General features: G+C 41.0%; 2 protein-coding genes across 2 annotated transcripts; one reads left to right on the top strand and one right to left on the bottom strand.

Moving 5' to 3' along the window:
• Positions 1 to 6,499: 6,499 nt before the first annotated feature.
• Positions 6,500 to 7,938, top strand: mrps25 (mitochondrial ribosomal protein S25). Its single transcript, XM_080763883.1, has 4 exons — positions 6,500 to 6,692; positions 6,833 to 6,939; positions 7,135 to 7,222; positions 7,643 to 7,938. Exons 1-4 carry the CDS (start codon positions 6,559 to 6,561, stop codon positions 7,833 to 7,835), a joined length of 522 nt encoding a protein of 173 aa, XP_080620009.1. The 5' UTR covers positions 6,500 to 6,558; the 3' UTR covers positions 7,836 to 7,938.
• Positions 7,939 to 9,214: 1,276 nt separating this feature from the next.
• Positions 9,215 to 19,271, bottom strand: rbsn (rabenosyn, RAB effector). The gene is made up of 12 exons (XM_080764579.1): positions 19,172 to 19,271; positions 18,010 to 18,282; positions 17,044 to 17,178; positions 16,331 to 16,431; positions 16,174 to 16,219; positions 15,927 to 16,088; positions 15,199 to 15,470; positions 14,329 to 14,399; positions 14,135 to 14,221; positions 13,910 to 14,012; positions 13,434 to 13,538; positions 9,215 to 13,280 (listed from the first exon to the last, which is right to left on the bottom strand). Exons 2-12 carry the CDS (start codon positions 18,167 to 18,169, stop codon positions 12,180 to 12,182), a joined length of 2,343 nt encoding a protein of 780 aa, XP_080620705.1. The 5' UTR covers positions 18,170 to 18,282; positions 19,172 to 19,271; the 3' UTR covers positions 9,215 to 12,179.
• Between the last annotated feature and the right edge of the window lie 592 nt (positions 19,272 to 19,863).

Genomic DNA, 19,863 nt, shown 5'->3' with positions numbered 1-19,863 from the left:
TATTATCTGGGATATAGAGGTAGAGATTCTGAGTAAGCTCATCACTGCTGATGTATGACAACTATCATAGAACAATCATTATTCTTAAGATGCACGTCACCCGTTTTCAAGCTCATCTTTATCTGCGTCACTAATGCTCATTATAACATGGCATAATTTGTCTATGTGGACAGTTCAGAAACCTGCCTACCAATGACATCATCAATGGCTGCTGAAATAGATTTAATATTAATAATCTAAATCTATATCTGTCAAATAAATGTAGTGGAGTAAAAACTACAATATTTGTAGTAGTAGGAAGTAGGTGTAGCCTCCATGCAGCTGAGACCCAGCCTGCAACAGTCCTGCTAATCGGGCTCAGCCCTATTGGCACGGTAGGCTGCGCGTTGGTCTGGTGAGTGGGAGCCCCGGCCCCCCGGGTTCAATCCACGCTTCCACGTAATGCTACATAGGCCTACCACAAAAATGGAATATTTAACTTTGACAGTTTTCGGAAAAAGCTATGTTTCTATATCAGTCGTTCTTTGATATAAATAAAATAGCAGACCTATAAGCTCGTAGCGCGCCACTCGGTGGCGCGCTATGAGCTTGTAGATCTGCTATTTTTCAATAGCTAAAGCATAACATAATGCTAACACCAAAAGGGGTTCCCGCCCAATTGGGTTAATTAACTACACGAATAAGTACAAATACCAGAAAGGTTTACTGGAGTAAAATTAATGTGTGGAGTAGAAAACATCATTGATATAATAGATGAATAGTTTTACCTCCACTCCACTACATCTCTGACTACTATTATTATTACAACTATGTGTTAGAATTCATTATCGGTACATTGAAAATCCATCAGTAAATCTCCTGTTTGATGTTTTTAGACAAGTCGTGTCCCAGTGGATGGAAGAAGTTTGGACGCAGCTGCTACTACATAACTACTGAGTTGAAATCATGGCAGGAAGGTAGAGACGGATGTCTGAGTCTAGGAGCTGATCTGGTGGTCATTAACAGTGGAGAAGAACAGGTCAGTTGTGTCCGTGTGTGTGTGTCTGCGTGCGTGTGTGTGTGTGTGTGTGTGTGTGTGTGTGTTTGAGCGTGATTGTGTCCAGGAGTCCATCATCCAGATACGACTCAAGGAAATAGGGTGCTATTTTTGAACTCTAAGGAACAGCAATGTCCGTGTTCACCTATGTGTCCGCCTATGTATGTGTTAATGAGCACCAGTTATTACCAGTAGGGGCGCTGTTGTGCCAGAAACAGAGAGAGGGATAGTGCTGCACTTTTGCCTGCTAATGAGAGAGAGAGGGGGGGGGGGAGTTGCACCACTCAGTTCACATTGGTGTGATTTTTCCTTTTATGACGATGGGTTCTCAGATTGTCCACATAGTTGCATGTGATCTAATTCCATGATTATAGTGAAGAAGTGAATGTATTGGATACACAATTAATGATGATTCAATCATGTACAAATAATCAGGTATTCATCAATGGATTGAGACTTGCTGGTTATTCTTCATGGATTGGTCTGACCAGGACTGGGCGCAGAAGCAGCTGGACGTGGCTGGATGGAACACCACTGACAACACAGTGAGACATTTAACATGTTTTTATATTGTAATTCTATCAAAGTCACTGTATGTGAGTGACTGAGTGCATGTGGTTCAATACATTGTTGTTTTTTGTGCAGGTACTGGGGCAGTGACGATTGTTGTGCAGGTACTACTCCCAATGGCGATGGAGACTGTACAAGGTTCTTTCCCGGGGCTGACCCTGGAGTATGGGTTGATGCGTACTGTTCATCTCTAAGGGCCTCAATCTGTGAGAAGTGATGGTTTTCACTTCATTGATCAAACTGCAGCTCCGTGTTTCTGCTACAGTAGTAATTAGTAGTGAAGTTCATATAAACCCAAACATGTAAGTACAAACAGTGGTGGAAAAAGTACTTTCTACTTAAGTAAAAGTATCAATACTGCAGTATTCAAATACTATATGTTGCAAGTAAAAGACCGGAATTCAAAATGCACTCGAGTAAAAGTACAAAAGTTCTGGCATTAAGATTTACTTAAAGTACCAAAAGTACTCATTATGTAGAATGTCTATCATTTCAAGTTTTCAAATGTCTAAAAATCTTTTGAAAATAGCAGATCTACAAGCTCTCAATGCGTCAGACTCACAATAATGTTAGCTAGTAGATCAAATGATAGAAATGTATATTGGGCTGAAGTTACTTGTTACTGTAATAATAAATAAAAATGTACAAAGTAACTAAAGTTTTCAAAAAAATGTAGTTGAGTAAAAGTACAATATTAGGATCTGAGATGTAGTGGAGTAGAAATAATTATAGTATTTGAATTGGAAATACTCAGTAAAGTACAAATACAGCAAAATTGTACTTAAGTGAAAGTCTCAATTACTTTAGACCACTGAGTACAAACTGTTGTAGCCATAACCACTTTAACGCATTAACACCAGGAAAGCATGTGTCATTTTATAGTCAAGCGTTCAAAAATAGAAGATATTCAAGCTGTCACAGCTTGGTGCCATGCACGCTGACGCTATGCGAGCTTGTACATCTGCTATACAAGTGAGCTTGTATATCAGTGATTTTCACAAGTGTTGCCTCTTTCTTATGTTATAGTATAGTTTGTTGAAAAGGAAGGGTTGTCCACACAACTGTACGGACAACCCTTCCTTTTCATTGTACGTATATTTCTTGTTCAGCACCTGTAGAATTTCTGGAGATGTGCGTGCTTCCTGTTGGCTCCTATCTATAGTTTGTTGCATTAGTTTTGATGCAGTATAAGTGCTTTTTTTGTAATTCTTTTATTGGTATTTTTCAATTTGCTGTCATCTGTGGACGGTAGGACCCAGGGGATCCTGACCCACAGGTTGGGAACAACTTTAACTACTTGAGTCCCTATAAAATAGCCGCTCTATAAGCTCAGAGAGCGTGTTTTGAGTTTGTACAATAATTATGCTATTTTTGAATTTCTTTATATTTCTGGAGTAATATGTGTTTAGCGTATGAATATTCATGAATATGTTTAAAATGTATGAATATTCATGAATAATGTTGTTCAGATGTTCAGCCAGAACGGCATGGCCAAGATAAGCAGAGCAGGTTGAAAGATCTTAAGATCGAGTTTTCCTGTGAAAATGGGTATTTGAAAGATTATTTCATTATTATTGTCAGGCCTGATGATATCACACCTGTGTGAAGCGGGTACTCTCCAACTTAACTGAAACTCAAATGCAGTCTGTCTGTCTGTGTGTCCCTTTACGCCCATGGAGATCCCTGATGTCATCTGTATGGGCTTATTAACATTCTAAACAAATGGAGTTTGGACCAATATGCCTATATATATGGGCGATGGGCATATTGGTCAGCTCAACGGCTCTGGTCACATGCCTTGAAGACCACCTGATTTCATGCCTACCCGACCGATTATTACTTATTACCGATGAAGTATTGTGGTCGTGCTCGTATGAATGTGCGTATGCTCGGAGGTATATATACTGATGTTGATGGTAACGTAATTAAGATATTTATACCCCAGCATTGATACGATCTAAATTACCGGTATGTCACCCTCAACATCAGTATATATACTGCCGAGCAAGCGAGCATACGCACATAAAAGCCAGCCGACCACAGTATAGTACTTACAACTTACAACATTACGTATGTACGTATACATACGTTACATGTTATGTTACCCAACCCAATATTGAAACATATCGTAATTACGTCACCATTGACAGCCTGTTATAACCCGACTTTAGTATTTAATTTCAATGTTTTACAGAGAGGCTGAGAATTGAAAGTTCGTAGCGGTCGACAGTACTTGCGCTCAAGTAGGCACTCGACAGTGCAGTTCTAGTTATTATAATTATTACTAGTGGTCTTGGTTCAGCTTGTTGGGGCTCACGACTCATCAGGTGACGTCACGATGTGATGTTGCAGTGGTTATTAAAGGCACGTCACAGCCATAGACGGTTGTGTTGAAACACCGTGCCAATAAAGTTTACATTGTAGAAGAGGTTGGATGATCCACAATACAGTTCTACAGTTCTACTCATCACATGAAAGTGTCCCCACACTGATACGAGAGCAGAAAGCCCCAGAGTACCTGCCTGGACACTGCTCCATTGTTCCACAATGTCTGGTTACACGCCAGACGAAAAACTCCGTATGGGTCAGCTCATTAAGCTCAGAAGACAATGGCTGAGGGACCAGGAGCTGAGTCCACGAGAGCCTGTGATAAAACCTAAAGCTCCGGGCGCCATCGAGAAATTCTGGTCTAACTTTCTGCAACCCAAGACTCTGTGGAGGCTTTATACCTACAAGGCATACACAGCTGGAGTGTTCACATTCACACGTCTGTTGATACCTGCGTGGATTGTTCACTACTATGTGAAATACCACGTTGCTACAAGGCCCTATGGCATTGTGGGGGTCAAACCCAGACTGTTTCCTGGTGATACCATTTTGGAGACAGGGGAGGTTGTTCCAGATCTCCCCGAGAGCCATGGCCACCACTGACAACATCAAAGAAATATTTCCATATTGTCTTATGTCATTAAAATGTGTACTACAAAATGGAAAACTAGGCCGTCAGTATGACTAGGGCTAGAAAGGTTGTCTAGTTTTCACGAGCTTTCATTAGTCAGGTGGTTTCACCTGACAAAAAGAAAAAGTGCATGGAATTTCAAATCTTCATGGTTGGATAGAATAGCATGTACATTCATATCTTATTTTTGAGGGTCCAGTTTTGAGGGTTTGTGTAAACGGTAAACACAAACATTGTCCTAACGCAAACATTGAATGCCATTGACAATGAATGGCCAGCTTTTTGGCTGGAATGAGATGATGGGAGATGTGTCATTGTTTGAGCATCCGTTACCATTGTATATGTTGCTGGAGATGTGTCATTGTTACTACGGACAGTTGAATACAGAAATAGAAGAACCCTGGCTGATCACGTTTGTTTTGTTGAATCATTTTTGAGCGTCTCTAGCCCCTCCTATATACAGCTTTTGTCCTCACGTCTCAAAATTTGCCATTGACAATGAAAGGAGAAATTAGGTACAAATTCCACCAAATATAACGTAAATTAAACGCCATTGACGGGAAAATTTACGTCATATAGATGAGCAAATCAGCTAACCAATCACGGTGGGAGCGCTTGGCCAATAAGGGCGCTTAAGCCCTTGGCCAGAAGATATCAAAGCTCTACTGATTGGCCAGTATGAGATGATGCATGATGATGTACAAGAGCGCCCCTCACTTCACACGGGTGTGATTTTTCTTTATTAAATTACCAGTTCTCCATCACAGACTCCTAAGATTCTTCCTTTTAGCCCGGAGAGGAGGGAGGGACACAGTGGTTATAGGCTTGAGTGACAGCCTGCATCGGAAGGAGATCAAAATCCATAATGTCAATTAACACACAGTCCCTGGTTATACAATACGCGTTGTACCGGAAGTATGTCTGTCTCTTTTATGCCCCTATGGAGAGCTCTGTCCCTGTCTGTCCCTGTCTTTTTTTATGCCCATAAATGGAGATCCCAGATGTCATAAATATACTGTATGCAATGCATATTAGGTTTCCACGGCTACCGGACATGTTAAGCCTGGGACAGAGGCTATAGGTTGTTATACTATATCCATCCATCCGTCCATCAATCAATCAATTAAAGAAGGCTTTCACGTCACCTGATTGTTATTACTAATTATTATTGCACTATTATATAATTAGTCAGGCCCAGCATGATCTAGTATGAGAGTGACGACACTAGCGTTGACTCCCATTGTAACAATGGAAGTGCTCATTCTATCTCAATGGGATAGTTCCAATGTTTGGAACTATAGCACCCCTCTTTGTGGCGAGATCAAAGCGTGTCGCGACTCTCTTCTTCTATGGCTCTGGTCAGGCCATGACACGGATAACCGGGAACACCATATATGGTCATATGGAGCTAACTGACATATCTACTGTATCTTTATCTATGTCTGTCTGACACCATTGATTCCATCCATATTTGGGCATGGCTGACATAGGACTCCATATTATGACAGAATCATAGTGACGTATGACGCCGGTACGCCGGTACACTAGCACTGTGGCTACCGTGTTATTCTCATTATTGTATTATAATTAGTGTGATATTTATATCACAGTAATATCATAAATCTATGGCAAGGATCTCTTATTTAATTAATGTACTGGAAGGCAGTGTTCATTTTTTCAGCAGATTTTGTCATTTTTTGAATAATAACACCATTTAGTCTTCTGAAATTGTTTAGTCTTAGTCGACTAAATATCAAAAAACTTAGTCTCTTAATATTAGTCAACAAAATTAACACTGCTGGGAGGTTTCATTGTTCTACTAAAGGCAAATTATTATAATTTTTGTATCAATGAGTGAACGCTAAAAACTACAAATACCACCAGCCTACAAATACGAAACTATTTCTGACGTCATCAATATGCGCCTCCTTGTTAGCGGCTGTCTTCTCTGCGCTGCTATTTCAGACACATTTGCAGTTTTGAAGACGTAAATATGCCTATGAAAGGAAGGTTTCCGATCAGAAGGACGCTGGAATATCTCCAGAAAGGCGACATTATCTTTAAAAACAGAGTGAAGATTATGAGTGTGAATTACAACACGAGTGGAGAGCTCAGCGAGGGAGCAAGGTCAGTGGATTCTAACCAATACTCGACAGTGGCACTTGACTAAGCATTATTCAACATTAGATTATTATGAAGAATCATTACATGTTACACCTCACTTTATATGATTATGCTATAATATTCCCATCTAACCCTCTCTTCAGAAAGTTTGTGTTCTTCAACGTTCCTCAAATCCAGTACAAGAATCCGTGGGTTCAAGTAGTCATGTTTAAGAACATGACCCCATCGCCGTTCTTGAAATTCTATTTAGGTGAGAAGCCTGTGTATTTTTCATCCTTCTTTTACCACGTAAGAACTATTTAAAAAACACGATGTAGATCTGTTTTTAAATAATGGATGACATGAACAAATGTAGCTAGACAAAATTACATGCCGTGTCACGTCACAGTGAAAGTGGTTTAGATCGGTCTGAATTGTTCTGAATTTTCTGTCCTGTCTCCTACAGATGATGGGGAGCAAGTACTGGTTGATACTGAAGGAAAGGACTTCAAACAAATTTCACAACATGTTAGGAAAATTCTAGGCAAATCAGAGTAAGTGATGACATCCACCATTGCTAGAATTTGCTACACAATTAAGTTAAATTGCAACTTTGATTATTTTAAATCTGAATATAAACTAGTTTTATGCTTTTCTGGATATCTCAATCCTCTTAGCAGACCTTGTATTGAACTGTGCTTATTCTACAAACCGTTAATACATGTTTTAATCAATTCAATCCTAGTACTTTTCAGAATACAAAATTGGAATTCAAACTAAATTTTAAGATGATTAATTGGTTCTCTCTGATTGGAGGCAATTGGTCACCTGCAAATGTATTTTCTGTTTATTAAAGACATGGGGAGACCCCTGTTGCTGAACAATGATTTCTATCGGAACAACTTTCAATTGTTTTTAACCAAGACATGTTTGTGGATCTGTTAATTTTGTAACTCATCCCTCCCTGCACGCAGAGAACTGTTAGAGGCAGAGGCTGATGCCAGGACGGAAGCCTCCAACCCTGCCAACTTTGGGCCTAAAAAGTACTGTCTGAGGGAGTGCATTTGCGAGGTGGATGGCCAGGTGATGTGCCCTGGCACCACGCCACTGCCCAAAGAGATGACAGGAAAATACAAAAAAGCCCAGATGGCTGCCTTGCAGGACTGAGGCTGACGAGAGCAATGGACAATAACTATTGTAAAACATGTAATATATTCTGTATGGTTCTTTTTGTACGTTCATAATTAGTAGATAAAGTACTTTTTCCACACTCAAGTCTGGCCCCCCCATCTGTACACCTGAGAGACAGACCACAAAGCCACAGTTTTCATTTGTTTCTGTTGCTTCTGTGATTATTTTAATGTTCTATATTTTCTGATTCACAAGATGATGAAAGAGAAAGCCGTTCTGAAGTGTTATTAAACCACTGTTTTTTGAGGGGCGCTATGTCCAGCTTTGAGGGTCTGTGTAAACGCAAACATTGAAGACAAAAGTGAGGACAAATTGTGATTGGGTGGGAGATGTGCCATTGGTTAAGAATCCATCCATTGGTCACTTAACACAGGTGTCATTTTCATGTTTGAAAAAGAAAACTTGAACATTGCTTTCAGTTTTGTAAATAGTGTCAACTGGAGGTAATTTGAGCTCCAGTTTGTCTTCCATGTGCAGAAGTTGTATTGTTTTGGCATGTTCTGTGAAATGTGTACTGCTAGGATTAGCAGTACAATTGGACAGGCAGGAAGGCAGACAGCTACTCATAGACAGACAGACAGCTACTCATGGACAATTGGACAGGCAGGAAGGCAGACAGCTACTCATAGACAGGCAGACAGACAGCTACTCATGGACGGGCTATAACCCATCGTTTTTTTCATTTTTTCCAAATCCTCAAATGATGAAAAACGGCGTGCTATAGTATGCCGTACGATATGGGCTATAGCCCATGGTCCAAAATGATGAGAAACGAGGATAACTTTTTTTTCCAAAATATCAAAAAACATGGGCTATAACCCATCGTTTTTTTCATTTTTTCATTTTTTTCAAATCCTCAAATGATGAAAAACGGCGTGCTATAGTATGCCGTACGACAGTGATACTCAACCTCAGGCCCGCGGGCCACATCAGGCCCGCGGGACCATTATGACTGGCCCACCAATGAAAATCTAAAAAAAAGAAGAAAAAAAAATCTGGAAAATGAAATAAAAATAAATAAATCTGAATGAAGTTATCTTTAATTACATTATTATAAGTAATACTATTAGAGTTGTACTATTACTCGAACGAAAATAAAAGCTTGGGGGTGGGGGGGGGGGGGATGCAATGCAAATGAAAGACATATACTGTATATCCCTATTCCCTGACATAATTTTATAGCTAAACGGACAGAATTCTATTTTATTTGAATGATGAAACCCAGCTGCCATTAATAGTTGGAAATGGAAATTGAAATTGTGGAAATTGCGGAAATGGTGGAAATGGAAATTGCAGAAATTGCGGAAATTGTAATTGCGGAAATTGCAGAAATGGTAATTGCGGAAATGAGTGGGATGTACAGTAAGAGAAAGTTCTGATTTGTTTACTCAATACAAAATGTTCGAGGAAGAAACCACAGTTTAAACTTTTTCCATATATTTTATTAGTGTCACGATGGTGCCTTCTCAAGGTAATAAAATTGAAGTATCTGAAACATGGTGTCTAAATAAGATGGGTTCTTTGTTAAACCTAATTGTTTCCAAAGGTAAAGTGAATAGTCTATCAAAAAGCTGAACAAGTTATTCACATTAACCATAGTACATGTTTTATGTAAATGGATTTGTTCTGATATTACAACAGGTTAGTTTATTAAAATGAAATGTGGACTTGAACAGCATGAAACCACCCTCTTATTCAGACAAGCTTAATTTATACTCCCTCACAACGGTGACACTGTTGTACAGACCATAAATTAGGCTTTTACATAAGGTGAGACATACTGTACAGTAGCAGCATTATCTGTGTTAATACTTAGTGGCACTATATTGATTAGTATCTTATCAATCTTATCAACAGATTGGAATTAGACGGTGCACAAAATCTCATTTAATGTTTTGAGTTGACTTGTTCTAAGAATTATGGAGATCCATTTATGTCAGTAATGTACAATGCATACTATAACTAAAATGTACTACACGCATGTTGTGTTGCCTATGAGTGTTAGTGCTTTGCGAATGATCATTTCCGAGTGACTTGGTTAATTATTTTTTACAATATTGTAAATCAGACCACTGCATTCTTTCTCCACATCATGTATGCTCCATCAGTGTCACGTGTCCCAAAATAGCTGATCTATAAACAACGCATCAGCCATTTCCAGCACATGACACCATCATTTCGGTTTGTCTCGTTGCGAGTCTTTGGTCTGAATAGTGTATGAATGAATGGTATCTTTGTACACTGTACATAATTCATAACAGGACTTAGCAGAGAGGGAGGGTGCTTCACAGGACTGGACTAGCAGACAGGAAGATGTGTTACATCTGAGCCTAGAGCAGTAGAACAACTACATTGTGTAAAAACGTACGGTAGAGGCAGAGGGACAAGAAACTACTAGACCATTGCCTGCATAGAAATACAGCATCAAACAGCAATTCACAAGGATATCGTCGTGAACACATGAATCATGCAACCTTAAGAAAAGCTACGATAATGCATTCATTCTGTGCTCGGTGGCTCAAATCAGTACCACTGTAAACCGGAGAAAACAAAAAAAAACAGGATTTTGAAAATATTGTTTCACATGACGAACAACATTTTCACTCAACATTTCCAAAACAAGTCTTAAAGAGTTTAACCAGCGTTAACACCAACTATGACAAAGGCCTGAGATGAAGAGTGAGTCAGAACATATTTGAACCATGGACTGTAAAGATTTGAACTGAATCATGCATTAGAAGACACATAGTAGCCAAACACAAATTATACATGCTGATTTGTATTGTTGCATTAAAAATGCAAAAACTTCCATTAACAAATTAACAGCTGTTAAAGCAAACTGAGGTGAACACGACATTCATACAATTTTATGCCTAGGGCTGCAACTATCGATTTTTTTTTTGATTCATCAAATAATTGATTATATATGGCTATATGAACAGATCTACGCAACACAATTCTAATAGTTTTTGAGCCTGTAGATCTGCTATTTTTTAAATGGTTTGAAAAACAAAAACTGAACTTTCTTTTTAAATATATCAATTAACTGTTGCAGCCCTAATTATCTCTGCCAGGCCAAAGGCAAGAGGGGAGATCATGTTTTCACCCCTATGTGTCTTTATGGAGCTAATCTAATCTTGCAAACTGGTGGTGCGATCAGCTTGTTTTCAAGTTTTATATATTTTTGAAATATTTAACGTGAGTCCATTTTAAGGGTTGAATAGAATTGAAACTACACCCAAATGTGTTGTCATACGTCCCAGATACGTCATAGACTAGAGTGGACACCTGGTCTGGCAGCAATAGTTTGCAATCGACTGAAAGCTCTAGTTGTGCATGTAATGCCATCAGGTATATTCAGTTGTAATGTAGTTCATGTACCTACTGTATTGTTAAGTAGGGCTAAGATGAAAGCCAACCTCTCTAGTTGTGCATGTACAGTAATCCTGTCAGCTATATTCTGTTGTACTGTAGTTGTACCTACTCTATTATCAAGTAGGACTAAGATTAAAGCCAGCCTCTGCTCTCTGCTAGCAAACATGACCCGTTCCTGCAATCGTGCAGTGTGCCTTGTGCTTTTCATCTGCAATTCTATTAAAACAAACAACAAGACAATTCCAAATGGTGAAATTATATTTCATGTAAATTAATTTCATGGTCAATGTCCTTCAAAGTGCTAAATTGCACAATCCTTGGACCAAAACGTTTTTGTGTGTGATTTATTTTTGTTTTGTTATCACCATTGTCAAATTTGCTTTTTGTAGAGTAAGTAGTGTGTGTTTGTTTGGTAACAATCACATGAACACAACATACAGTATTAGCCATACACAGGGCTATAAAAGCAGTTAAAACATCTCTCTTGTTTTGGGCCAAATCAACTTAATATAGCATAAAGAAACATGGTACTGTTGAGATGTTTTTTTTTTAAATATTCTGAATGGGACTTCCAAACTATGCATATCATAACTTAGTAGACAACTTCCAGTTCAAAGGACCCATTTGGCAACTGCATAAAAAAAAACAGGAATTATCCTTTAAGTGCAGTGGTATTCTTCCCTTGTCTCCATTCTATCAAAATAGCTAAGAGTTACTGCGAACACAAATCTACAAATGCATTTTGTAGTGCTTGTATGGGATGGAACTTTCTGAATCTGTAGACACTTCCTACTCCTCAACTACTGCGATACAGTGCGTACAACTGACCTCGCCCTCACCGCGTGTGAGGGATCATTAGTCATTTAAAGTGAGCTATCCAGGTGGATGGAGAACCTTTGTTATAAGTAGCAGGTGATCCGGTGCGGTCATTATGAGAACCATGTGTCAGCGTGTCTTTTTCTTCTGTTCCTGCATGGTGTGCTGCAGCTCCCTCAGGTTCTCCGACAGCAGCTCCACCTCGTCCAGGCGACCGTTTTGCTTGGCATCAAAGATGTAGGCCCTAATGTTGTCAATCTGCTGCAGGAGCAGCTCCTCCTCTATCAAGTCGACGTCGCGTAGAACAGCGTCCTCGTCCGCCTCGTCAAACGGGTTGGTTGAGACCCCCGGGGAATTCCCAGAGGCCTCGGCGAAAGGGTTGCTGGCGTCACTGTGCTCCTCCTCAAAAGGGTTGCCAGTCGTGCCGTCTCCCTCTCCCTCCTCCTCACCTTCGTCCTCCTCCTCGAAGGGGTTGTACTCTTTTTTACCATTGGTTGCCCGGTGCTCCTTCCGGATCTCCTCAAAGAAGGGATTGGACACATCCTCCTCTACGGGAGTGGAGTCCTCCTCATCAAAGGGATTGAGGGAGGCACTGTTCTGTTCCTCGTCGCCGGGAGGAGTCACATGTCCACCCAAGCTTCTCAGTCTCGGGGGCGACTCCTCCTGCGCTGTGAAAGCCGGGAACGCCCTTAGAGACGGCGGGCTCCTTTCGGCTTTCGGCGTCGGCTCCTCCGAGGGATCTTCATCCTCGTCACGCTGAGCGTTCCCCGCAGGGCCCAAGTCCAGAGAGTTCTCCCAGACGATGGAGAGAGCTGGGGCCACAGGCTCCATCTCCCCTCTCTCCTCCCTCTCGCGGGCCTCTAAACGCCTGATCTCAGTCTGCTGCAAGCTCTCCTCGTTAGCCAGCTGCTGGGAGAGGGCGATGGCCAGGCTGGTCTGCTGCTGGTCGTACTCGTCCTGTAGCTGTCGCAGGTTCTCCTCCAGCATGGCCACCTCATCCATCCGATGGGCCTCCCGCGCTTGCCGCAGGAACGACTGGATGTTTTCTATCTGCTGCAGCAACGGGTCTTCAAACTCGCTTCGTGTGACGAGGGAGTCTGAGGAGGGCAACCAACCACCGGCTTTGGTCATGCGTGGGGCCGTGGGCGCCTGGGGAAGCTCTCCGTTGATGATTGCGACTTGACGGTTCTTCTCGGACTCCTGCCTCCTCTTCAGGGTCTCCTGGGAAACCTGGTGGACACATACGGTATGCTAACTTCACAGGTAACTAAAGACTGAAGCCAAATGTGTTCACTTCATCACATGACCTTGCTACTTGCCATTTTCATCGAGCAGCACCGCGTTGTGACAAAGATATATCAACAGTACGTATTTACTCCTCACCAATCTCTCCTGCTGAAGCCGCTTCTCTTGTTCTTGTTTCTTCTTTTCTTTCAGCTCTCCGTACTTGTCTTTAGTGGGTAGAGACATCAAACCTAACAGCTTCTCCTAGAAAGTGGACCAAAATGGAGAATGGTTTGTTTGGCACATGTATAATGTAATATTATGTAATATAAGACAAACACATTCATTTGTTGTCAAATTGGAAATCTCACCTGAACAAAGAGTGTAGCTGTGTAGCGGACCATTTAAATCTCACCTGAACAAATAGTGTAGCTGTGTAGCGGACTATTTAAATCTCACCTGAACAAAGAGTGTAGCTGTGTAGCGGACTATTTAAATCTCACCTGAACAAAGAGTGTAGCTGTGTAGCGGACTATTTAAATCTCACCTGAACAAAGAGTGTAGCTGTGTAGCGGACTATTTAAATCTCACCTGAACAAATAGTGTAGCTGTGTAGCGGACTATTTAAATCTCACCTGAACAAAGAGTGTAGCTGTGTAGCGGACCATTTTCTGCAGCTGGAGGGTCTTGGGATGTGGTGGTGGGTCATCTTTCAAGCCCAGTGTTAAAATCCTCTTACTAACAAGAACACAAAAAACATTTAATCCAGGTAAAACGTAACAATGTTTAACAAATGTGACCAAAAAACGAATACTCTTCAAAGTCAAATCTGTTTAGTATCAGCATGATCTGCCATCTACCTTAGTGCATCAATTAGTTCATAGTATTTCTGTACTTCCATTCTCAGTCCACCAGCAGTGTCCAGATTGTATGTTGTCTCTCCAGCACTGTAGGTGTATGCAGCGAGAATTACAGTACACATCATCTACAGACATCAAAGAATACCAATTTCAGTCTTCTCTGTTTAAAATGGCTGCCACATAAGGGGCCTTACTTGAGAGACTCGGCCATTCGGATGTACTCTGGAGCCCTCTCATCCACTTTATCCATGCACAACCTCAGCCTCTGTCAGACAGGAAAAGAAAATATGAGCCAGTGAATTGAAGGAAATAACTGAATGACTCTCAGGAAGGAAGGATATAACAGAATAAACATAAGGATGCGAAAATGAAAGAGTAAATGGAGCAATGCATCTATGCATGATTAAGGTCTACAACCAAAATGATTTGCAAGTCATGGCAGTGTGCATAATTCCATTATTTCTTAATACGTGTTATGGTTTTTCAGGTGTGCGCAAGTTTTTATTTATTGTGAGAAATAATCTTGCCAATTGGGGAATGTCAGGAAAACTCTAAATGATAGTGTTACGGCCAAATTATACTTTGTGTAGCTGCGAGGTTATGTTAGCCTCGTGTCTGTGCAGACATCCACGACTCTCATATTGTGTGTTTTGTATCCAGTCATATCCTTCCTCATTACTTTAAAAACATTACTTTTTCACCGACTATTAGGCTATCTAGGCTAAACCATGCACAAATGTGCTTGTAAACTCATCCCATGTTTAACCCTTAGAGTATATGGTTTAACCTCAAGGGCACATTCCTCCTTTTAGAATGATTTTAATTATTATAAATCTGTGCCACTGTGCCTCTTTTTGCAAACCGTTAATTCAATCAAATATTTGTATTCCGTTGTTTGTGATAATTTTGTTTACAGGTTTTATTTGTACTTAAAATTGTACGTAAAAACCCAAATAAAGTGTTGATAATGAAAGGGAAAAAAACAGGCCTCTACCATTGAGTTCTGCTGACTGCCAATACCAATGACCTACCATTATTATTATTATTATTATTATTACTATTACCTCATACAGTTTCACTATGTCAGGCATGTGGTCTTTCTCCTCCAGCTTCTGCTGCCTCTTCAGCAGGGTGTCCATGCAGTGGTGACAGCAGCGGATCCTCTCATCGTCCTTCTCCTCCAGCATGGAGGTGACACTGCTCAGGCTGCTGATGCTGCCTCTCCTCGAGCCCATCCCACCACCACCGCCACCCCCTGCCGGGAACACCTGCGGCTGGGACTGGCCGGGGCTTCCGGGGACACACAGCGCCTCCCTGGTCCCACTAATTAGCTTATCTAGGCAGTGGGGGGGAACAAACGGAGGGGAAAAAAGGCTCAAATTTCACACTTGTGGTGGTGAACTGGCAGAAATGTTACCCGACTCCACCCCGACACTGGTTATGATTGGATAGGATTTCATCTAGCTATAGCCCTTGCTCTGCAAGGTTATCATAGTTTTGCGTTTGTCATTAGTCTTTATTATTTTCTTTTGACTTTGTTATCAATTCCAGTTTGTTTTTTAAGTTGGTTGGCTAGTTTGGTTTAGTTTTTATTTTGTGAAAAGGCTTACTTTTTGTGTAGTTTTTTATTAGTTTTTTTTAAATATGTGGTATTTTTCAGAGGTGATTCAGAAATGTGAGAAAGGTATGCTGCCAGTAGTTGACAGAAGTATCTAATTAAATGTTTGAAACGTTTTACTTTCCGAAATATTTTACGTCAATTAACCCCCCCCCCAATTAACATGATACTCACAAGCCAACGGCAGGGGAACAAACTCCATGCACTTCCTGCACATGATAGACCCACAGAGACGACAGTGGTGCCGTCTATTCCGCAGGTTGAACTTGTGCCCGCAGTCGGGACAGAAGGGAACATCCGAGTCACTAACCCATGCCACTACAGATTTCTCTATCCCTGTAAAAGATACGGGCATTCGGTCATTTGCTCGTATTAAATCCACAACAAAAGGGAGAAAATCTCACAGAAAAGTGAGACAAACCTCTGATTGTGGCAGTGTCCGAGTTGGTCCGGTCAAAAGACGTCAGCTGAAAATAAACGGTTTTCTTGGTAAGGGATGAGGTGGTAGCATTGAGTCTAATAGTGAAACACTGACAATAAAGTAATTGGTATTAACGAGTAGCGATTTGCTATTGCACCTTCTCCAGGCGGATGATGAGCTTATTGACCTCTATGACGTAATGATCTATCCTGGCTGCCCGGTGTTTTTTGAAGAAGTCCACGTGGTTTCTGGTTGCCCCTACCAATGAGACAAAGAAAAGAATGATATAAGAATATATTAGCTAGGAGTGCAAAAGTTAACTACATGAACCTTAGCATCCCTATTCTAGGGCAAATGACTCAATGTAGTAAATGGGTTGTAGTAAACTTCAAGTTAACTTAGTTAATCGAATTTAAACAATTGTGGAAAATAATCGTTTTGTTTTTTGAAACTAATGGAAATAAATATAGTTAATATACATATATTTTTAATACAAAACTGTGAAAAAAGCCAATCTACAAGCTTCTCAAAATTCTGCCTTTCTTCAGCATTGTACGACAAAGTATAGGCCTAAATGCCAGTTGCAAGGAGTTGCATTGATGTGACTTAAAACTGTTTTGTTGCAAGGAGTTGCGACTAGTATAGTATAGTTACATTGTCTGGCCTTTAGATGGTTAATCAGATTAATCTATGTAGTAATATTTTGTTTATATAAAAAATAAACACGCTTCTCAATTTTTCGATTAATCGCTGAGAAAATAATGAGATAGTTGCAGCCCTAATATTAGCAAGATGTGCTTTGCTGCAAAATGACCTAATGGCATTAGATACAGTATATCCAAGAAGCATTCAGTGTATTCAGGCTCTCACCCAGTTCCTGAGGCTCCCACATGTATGGGTCCACTCCGCCATAGTAGAAGGACTCATAGCTGCCTGTGTCAGGCCTGTCTTCTCCATCCCGCTTTAGTAATTTGTCTTTGGCTTTCTTAGCCTTCTGAACCAGACCTATACAAAGGTTGGCATATGAGTAACGTTAGTGATTGGCGATACTGTATATATAGGCATTTGACTGCTCTATATGTTATTGCTTCATTAAAGGCTTTAAATAGTCGACTGTTGGTCAACTACCGGTAGTCTAATTATTCTCAACTTTTTTTTTTTTCATTTTAAGGACCCCCATTTCATACAACCCTAAATACACAGTAAAGTCCAGTGTTAAATTTAACTGAGTGTACAAATGGAACCTTAAAGTCCATTTGGTTACAGACTTGCAGATTTGCTTCCTACTAGATCGTTTTAACTGGGGACCCCCTGAAAACCCACTCAAGGACCCCTGGCCCTGGGTGCCAGTGGACTAGTAACTAGTTGACTATTAAAACCCATCCCTAATAAACATACGGTTCAGAAGAGAAGGAAGACAGATTACAATGATTAGAGGGATTACAAAGAAGAGAGATTATTATGCAATGGGAGGGGTGAAAGGTGGAGACTTCTATAGACGAATCCATGGAGGCCAAGTGTAGCTAATCAGTGCTGCGGTGTAAAGCTGCACTTAATGGTACACTGCATTAATGGCTGCGCCCATGCAGGCACCCCTCTGTGGATTCGTATATAGTCAATTCACATTTCACAGCAGCCATGATGACATGAAATCGCAGGGTGTGTTCCATTCAGGTCAAACAGAGTCAGGGTAATGATATTGTGCTTGTTGGCTCACTGGATGGAAACAGAGGCTCTACACTAAACAGAATGGAACCATATTTGATAATTAAGTGTCAGGGACGGCATGGTCCCTGATGAGATACAAAATACACTCAAGGTTGCGTATAGACTAACTTTTGAGCTGTCCCTTCACATGGCGGTCCTCCCCCGAGTGTTCCTCTTCATAGTGGTCCTGGAGTTGGTAGAAGGACTGCAGGTCCTTCAGACACAGAGGGCAGAGGAAGCCCTCCTTCATTTCTGCCCCTTCAAATGGGCCTGGGTAGCCGGAGGCCATGATGACAAGACTTGGCTGGTGTGCACAAAACGTGAGGATCCTGCTTCAGTCTGCACAACGCTGGGTGGGCAGCCCACCCCATATCGGCTCCATTGCACCAGAGGAAAAGGTTCCTGGGATCACAGCAAGGTAGTGTATTAGTCAACCATGCATATACTAGACTCCTGTTGAAGACTGAGAGCATTTGTGGCGTTCAAATCATTGTACTAGGGGCCGGGGATACCTGGTGGTGCACTTACTGTATTGAATTGAACTAAGTTGAAACAAGCTCCATTGTCAGTGACAGACCACTCATGAAAAGTCCTATCTGATTGATTGTAATAAACGCTGATAAACTCACTAATGTGTAACCTTTTAATGGACAGCTTGGATAGTCCTCTTTGTCATGTTATGAGCAACTTTCTGTCAATAAACGTCATTTGTCTGTGTTCGTGTTTGGAAGCACTCGTTTTAAATCACTCAATGTGACTCAATTCACTACGCGAGATGTTGAGTTATTTACAACGAGCGCTTCCCAACCCTCTCCCGGTGGTGGGAAATTATGTCGTCCGTGTGCAGCTCGTGGAAAAGTAGAGAGATTTGACTAAACACACGTTTTCTGCCAGAACTTTGAAATGGATATATATGGACTAACTCCAAATTATTGGTGAGTACACACACGCTTATATTACATGCGTTCTAGGGCTAGATCCAATAAGGCTAAGCACATAGAAAAACTGAAATTATATTAACGTGCAGTGGACTTTGCATTAACAGTTTACTGTGACTGAACCGGGTCCAAGTTGAGTGGCATTATGTATTTGAATCCCATTCTGAGTTGGCTCAAGCTACCCGTAGTGCTGCAGACAGCAACGACTACAGAGCTACGCCTCATTAGCTTTAGCCTGTTTCTGTCCTGTCTTGTTGTAAACTAAAACATCATAGAAATAATCGTTTCATACGAAAATAATGCTCAAGTCCCTCCTGCGAAGGAAAAATAATAATCCATCGTTTAATACTTACAAATGTACAGAACAACAACAGTATTGTTAGCAGTTTGGGGTATTTTGACAGCTTGAAATATCCAGCTGCAGCATAGCAGCCCTGCCTAGTCATGTGACTAGCATACACTTGTTAGTTGTTACGGCATAGCATGAGGGACATACGGTACCAGTCGCAAACACAGAAACACCCACTTGTTTCACAGCTGTAGGCAGACTTCACGCCAGTTGGTGTATTGCTGCCTTGTGGTGCCCACTGCCTACCATTGTTGGTCTTGGGTACTGCCCACTGTTCATATATCTACAGTTTTCTACACCAGTGGTTAAAATGTTTCATTTCAAAGATGGTCCCAAATAACAAGTGTACAAATGGATGGACACCCCAAAGAGGGTCCCTGGACCAGTGGACTGTGGACCCCACTTTGAGAGCCACTGAGTGATCTACTTACACTATCTGACCTTACACTTTTAACCACTTATAAGCTATAGGCTATTGTTCATTGACCAGGGTCCCCCATGGGTCAACGTGGTCCCTACCCTTGTCCCCCCGGCCCCCTCTACACTAAACGTTTTCCCATAAAAATACCTCACAATGTGTTGCATATTTGTATTTTATTCATATCCAGTATAGTATAGGGTCGCAAGGGTTTGTGTGGTTAGAGTGAAGGCCTTTAGAGCAGATTATATCATAGATTTTACCACATCACAGGTCTG

Source organism: Protomyctophum bolini (assembly GCF_963924005.1).
Source record: "Protomyctophum bolini genome assembly, chromosome: 5".
Classification (NCBI taxonomy): Eukaryota; Metazoa; Chordata; class Actinopteri; order Myctophiformes; family Myctophidae; genus Protomyctophum; species Protomyctophum bolini.
This window is presented reverse-complemented; position numbering and strand designations above follow the sequence as displayed.

Coding starts and splice junctions, on each gene's coding strand:
- mrps25 (XM_080763883.1), top strand. CDS start 6,559: ATGCCTATGAAAGGAAGGTTTCCGATCAGAAGGACGCTGGAATATCTC. Junction 6,693..6,832: donor GAGCTCAGCGAGGGAGCAAG/GTCAGTGGATTC, acceptor CCCTCTCTTCAG/AAAGTTTGTGTTCTTCAACG. Junction 6,940..7,134: donor GTTCTTGAAATTCTATTTAG/GTGAGAAGCCTG, acceptor TGTCTCCTACAG/ATGATGGGGAGCAAGTACTG.
- rbsn (XM_080764579.1), bottom strand. CDS start 18,169: ATGGCCTCCGGCTACCCAGGCCCATTTGAAGGGGCAGAAATGAAGGAG. Junction 15,471..15,926: donor TGTTCCCCTGCCGTTGGCTT/GTGAGTATCATG, acceptor CCCACTGCCTAG/ATAAGCTAATTAGTGGGACC. Junction 13,281..13,433: donor GGCTTCAGCAGGAGAGATTG/GTGAGGAGTAAA, acceptor TGTGTCCACCAG/GTTTCCCAGGAGACCCTGAA.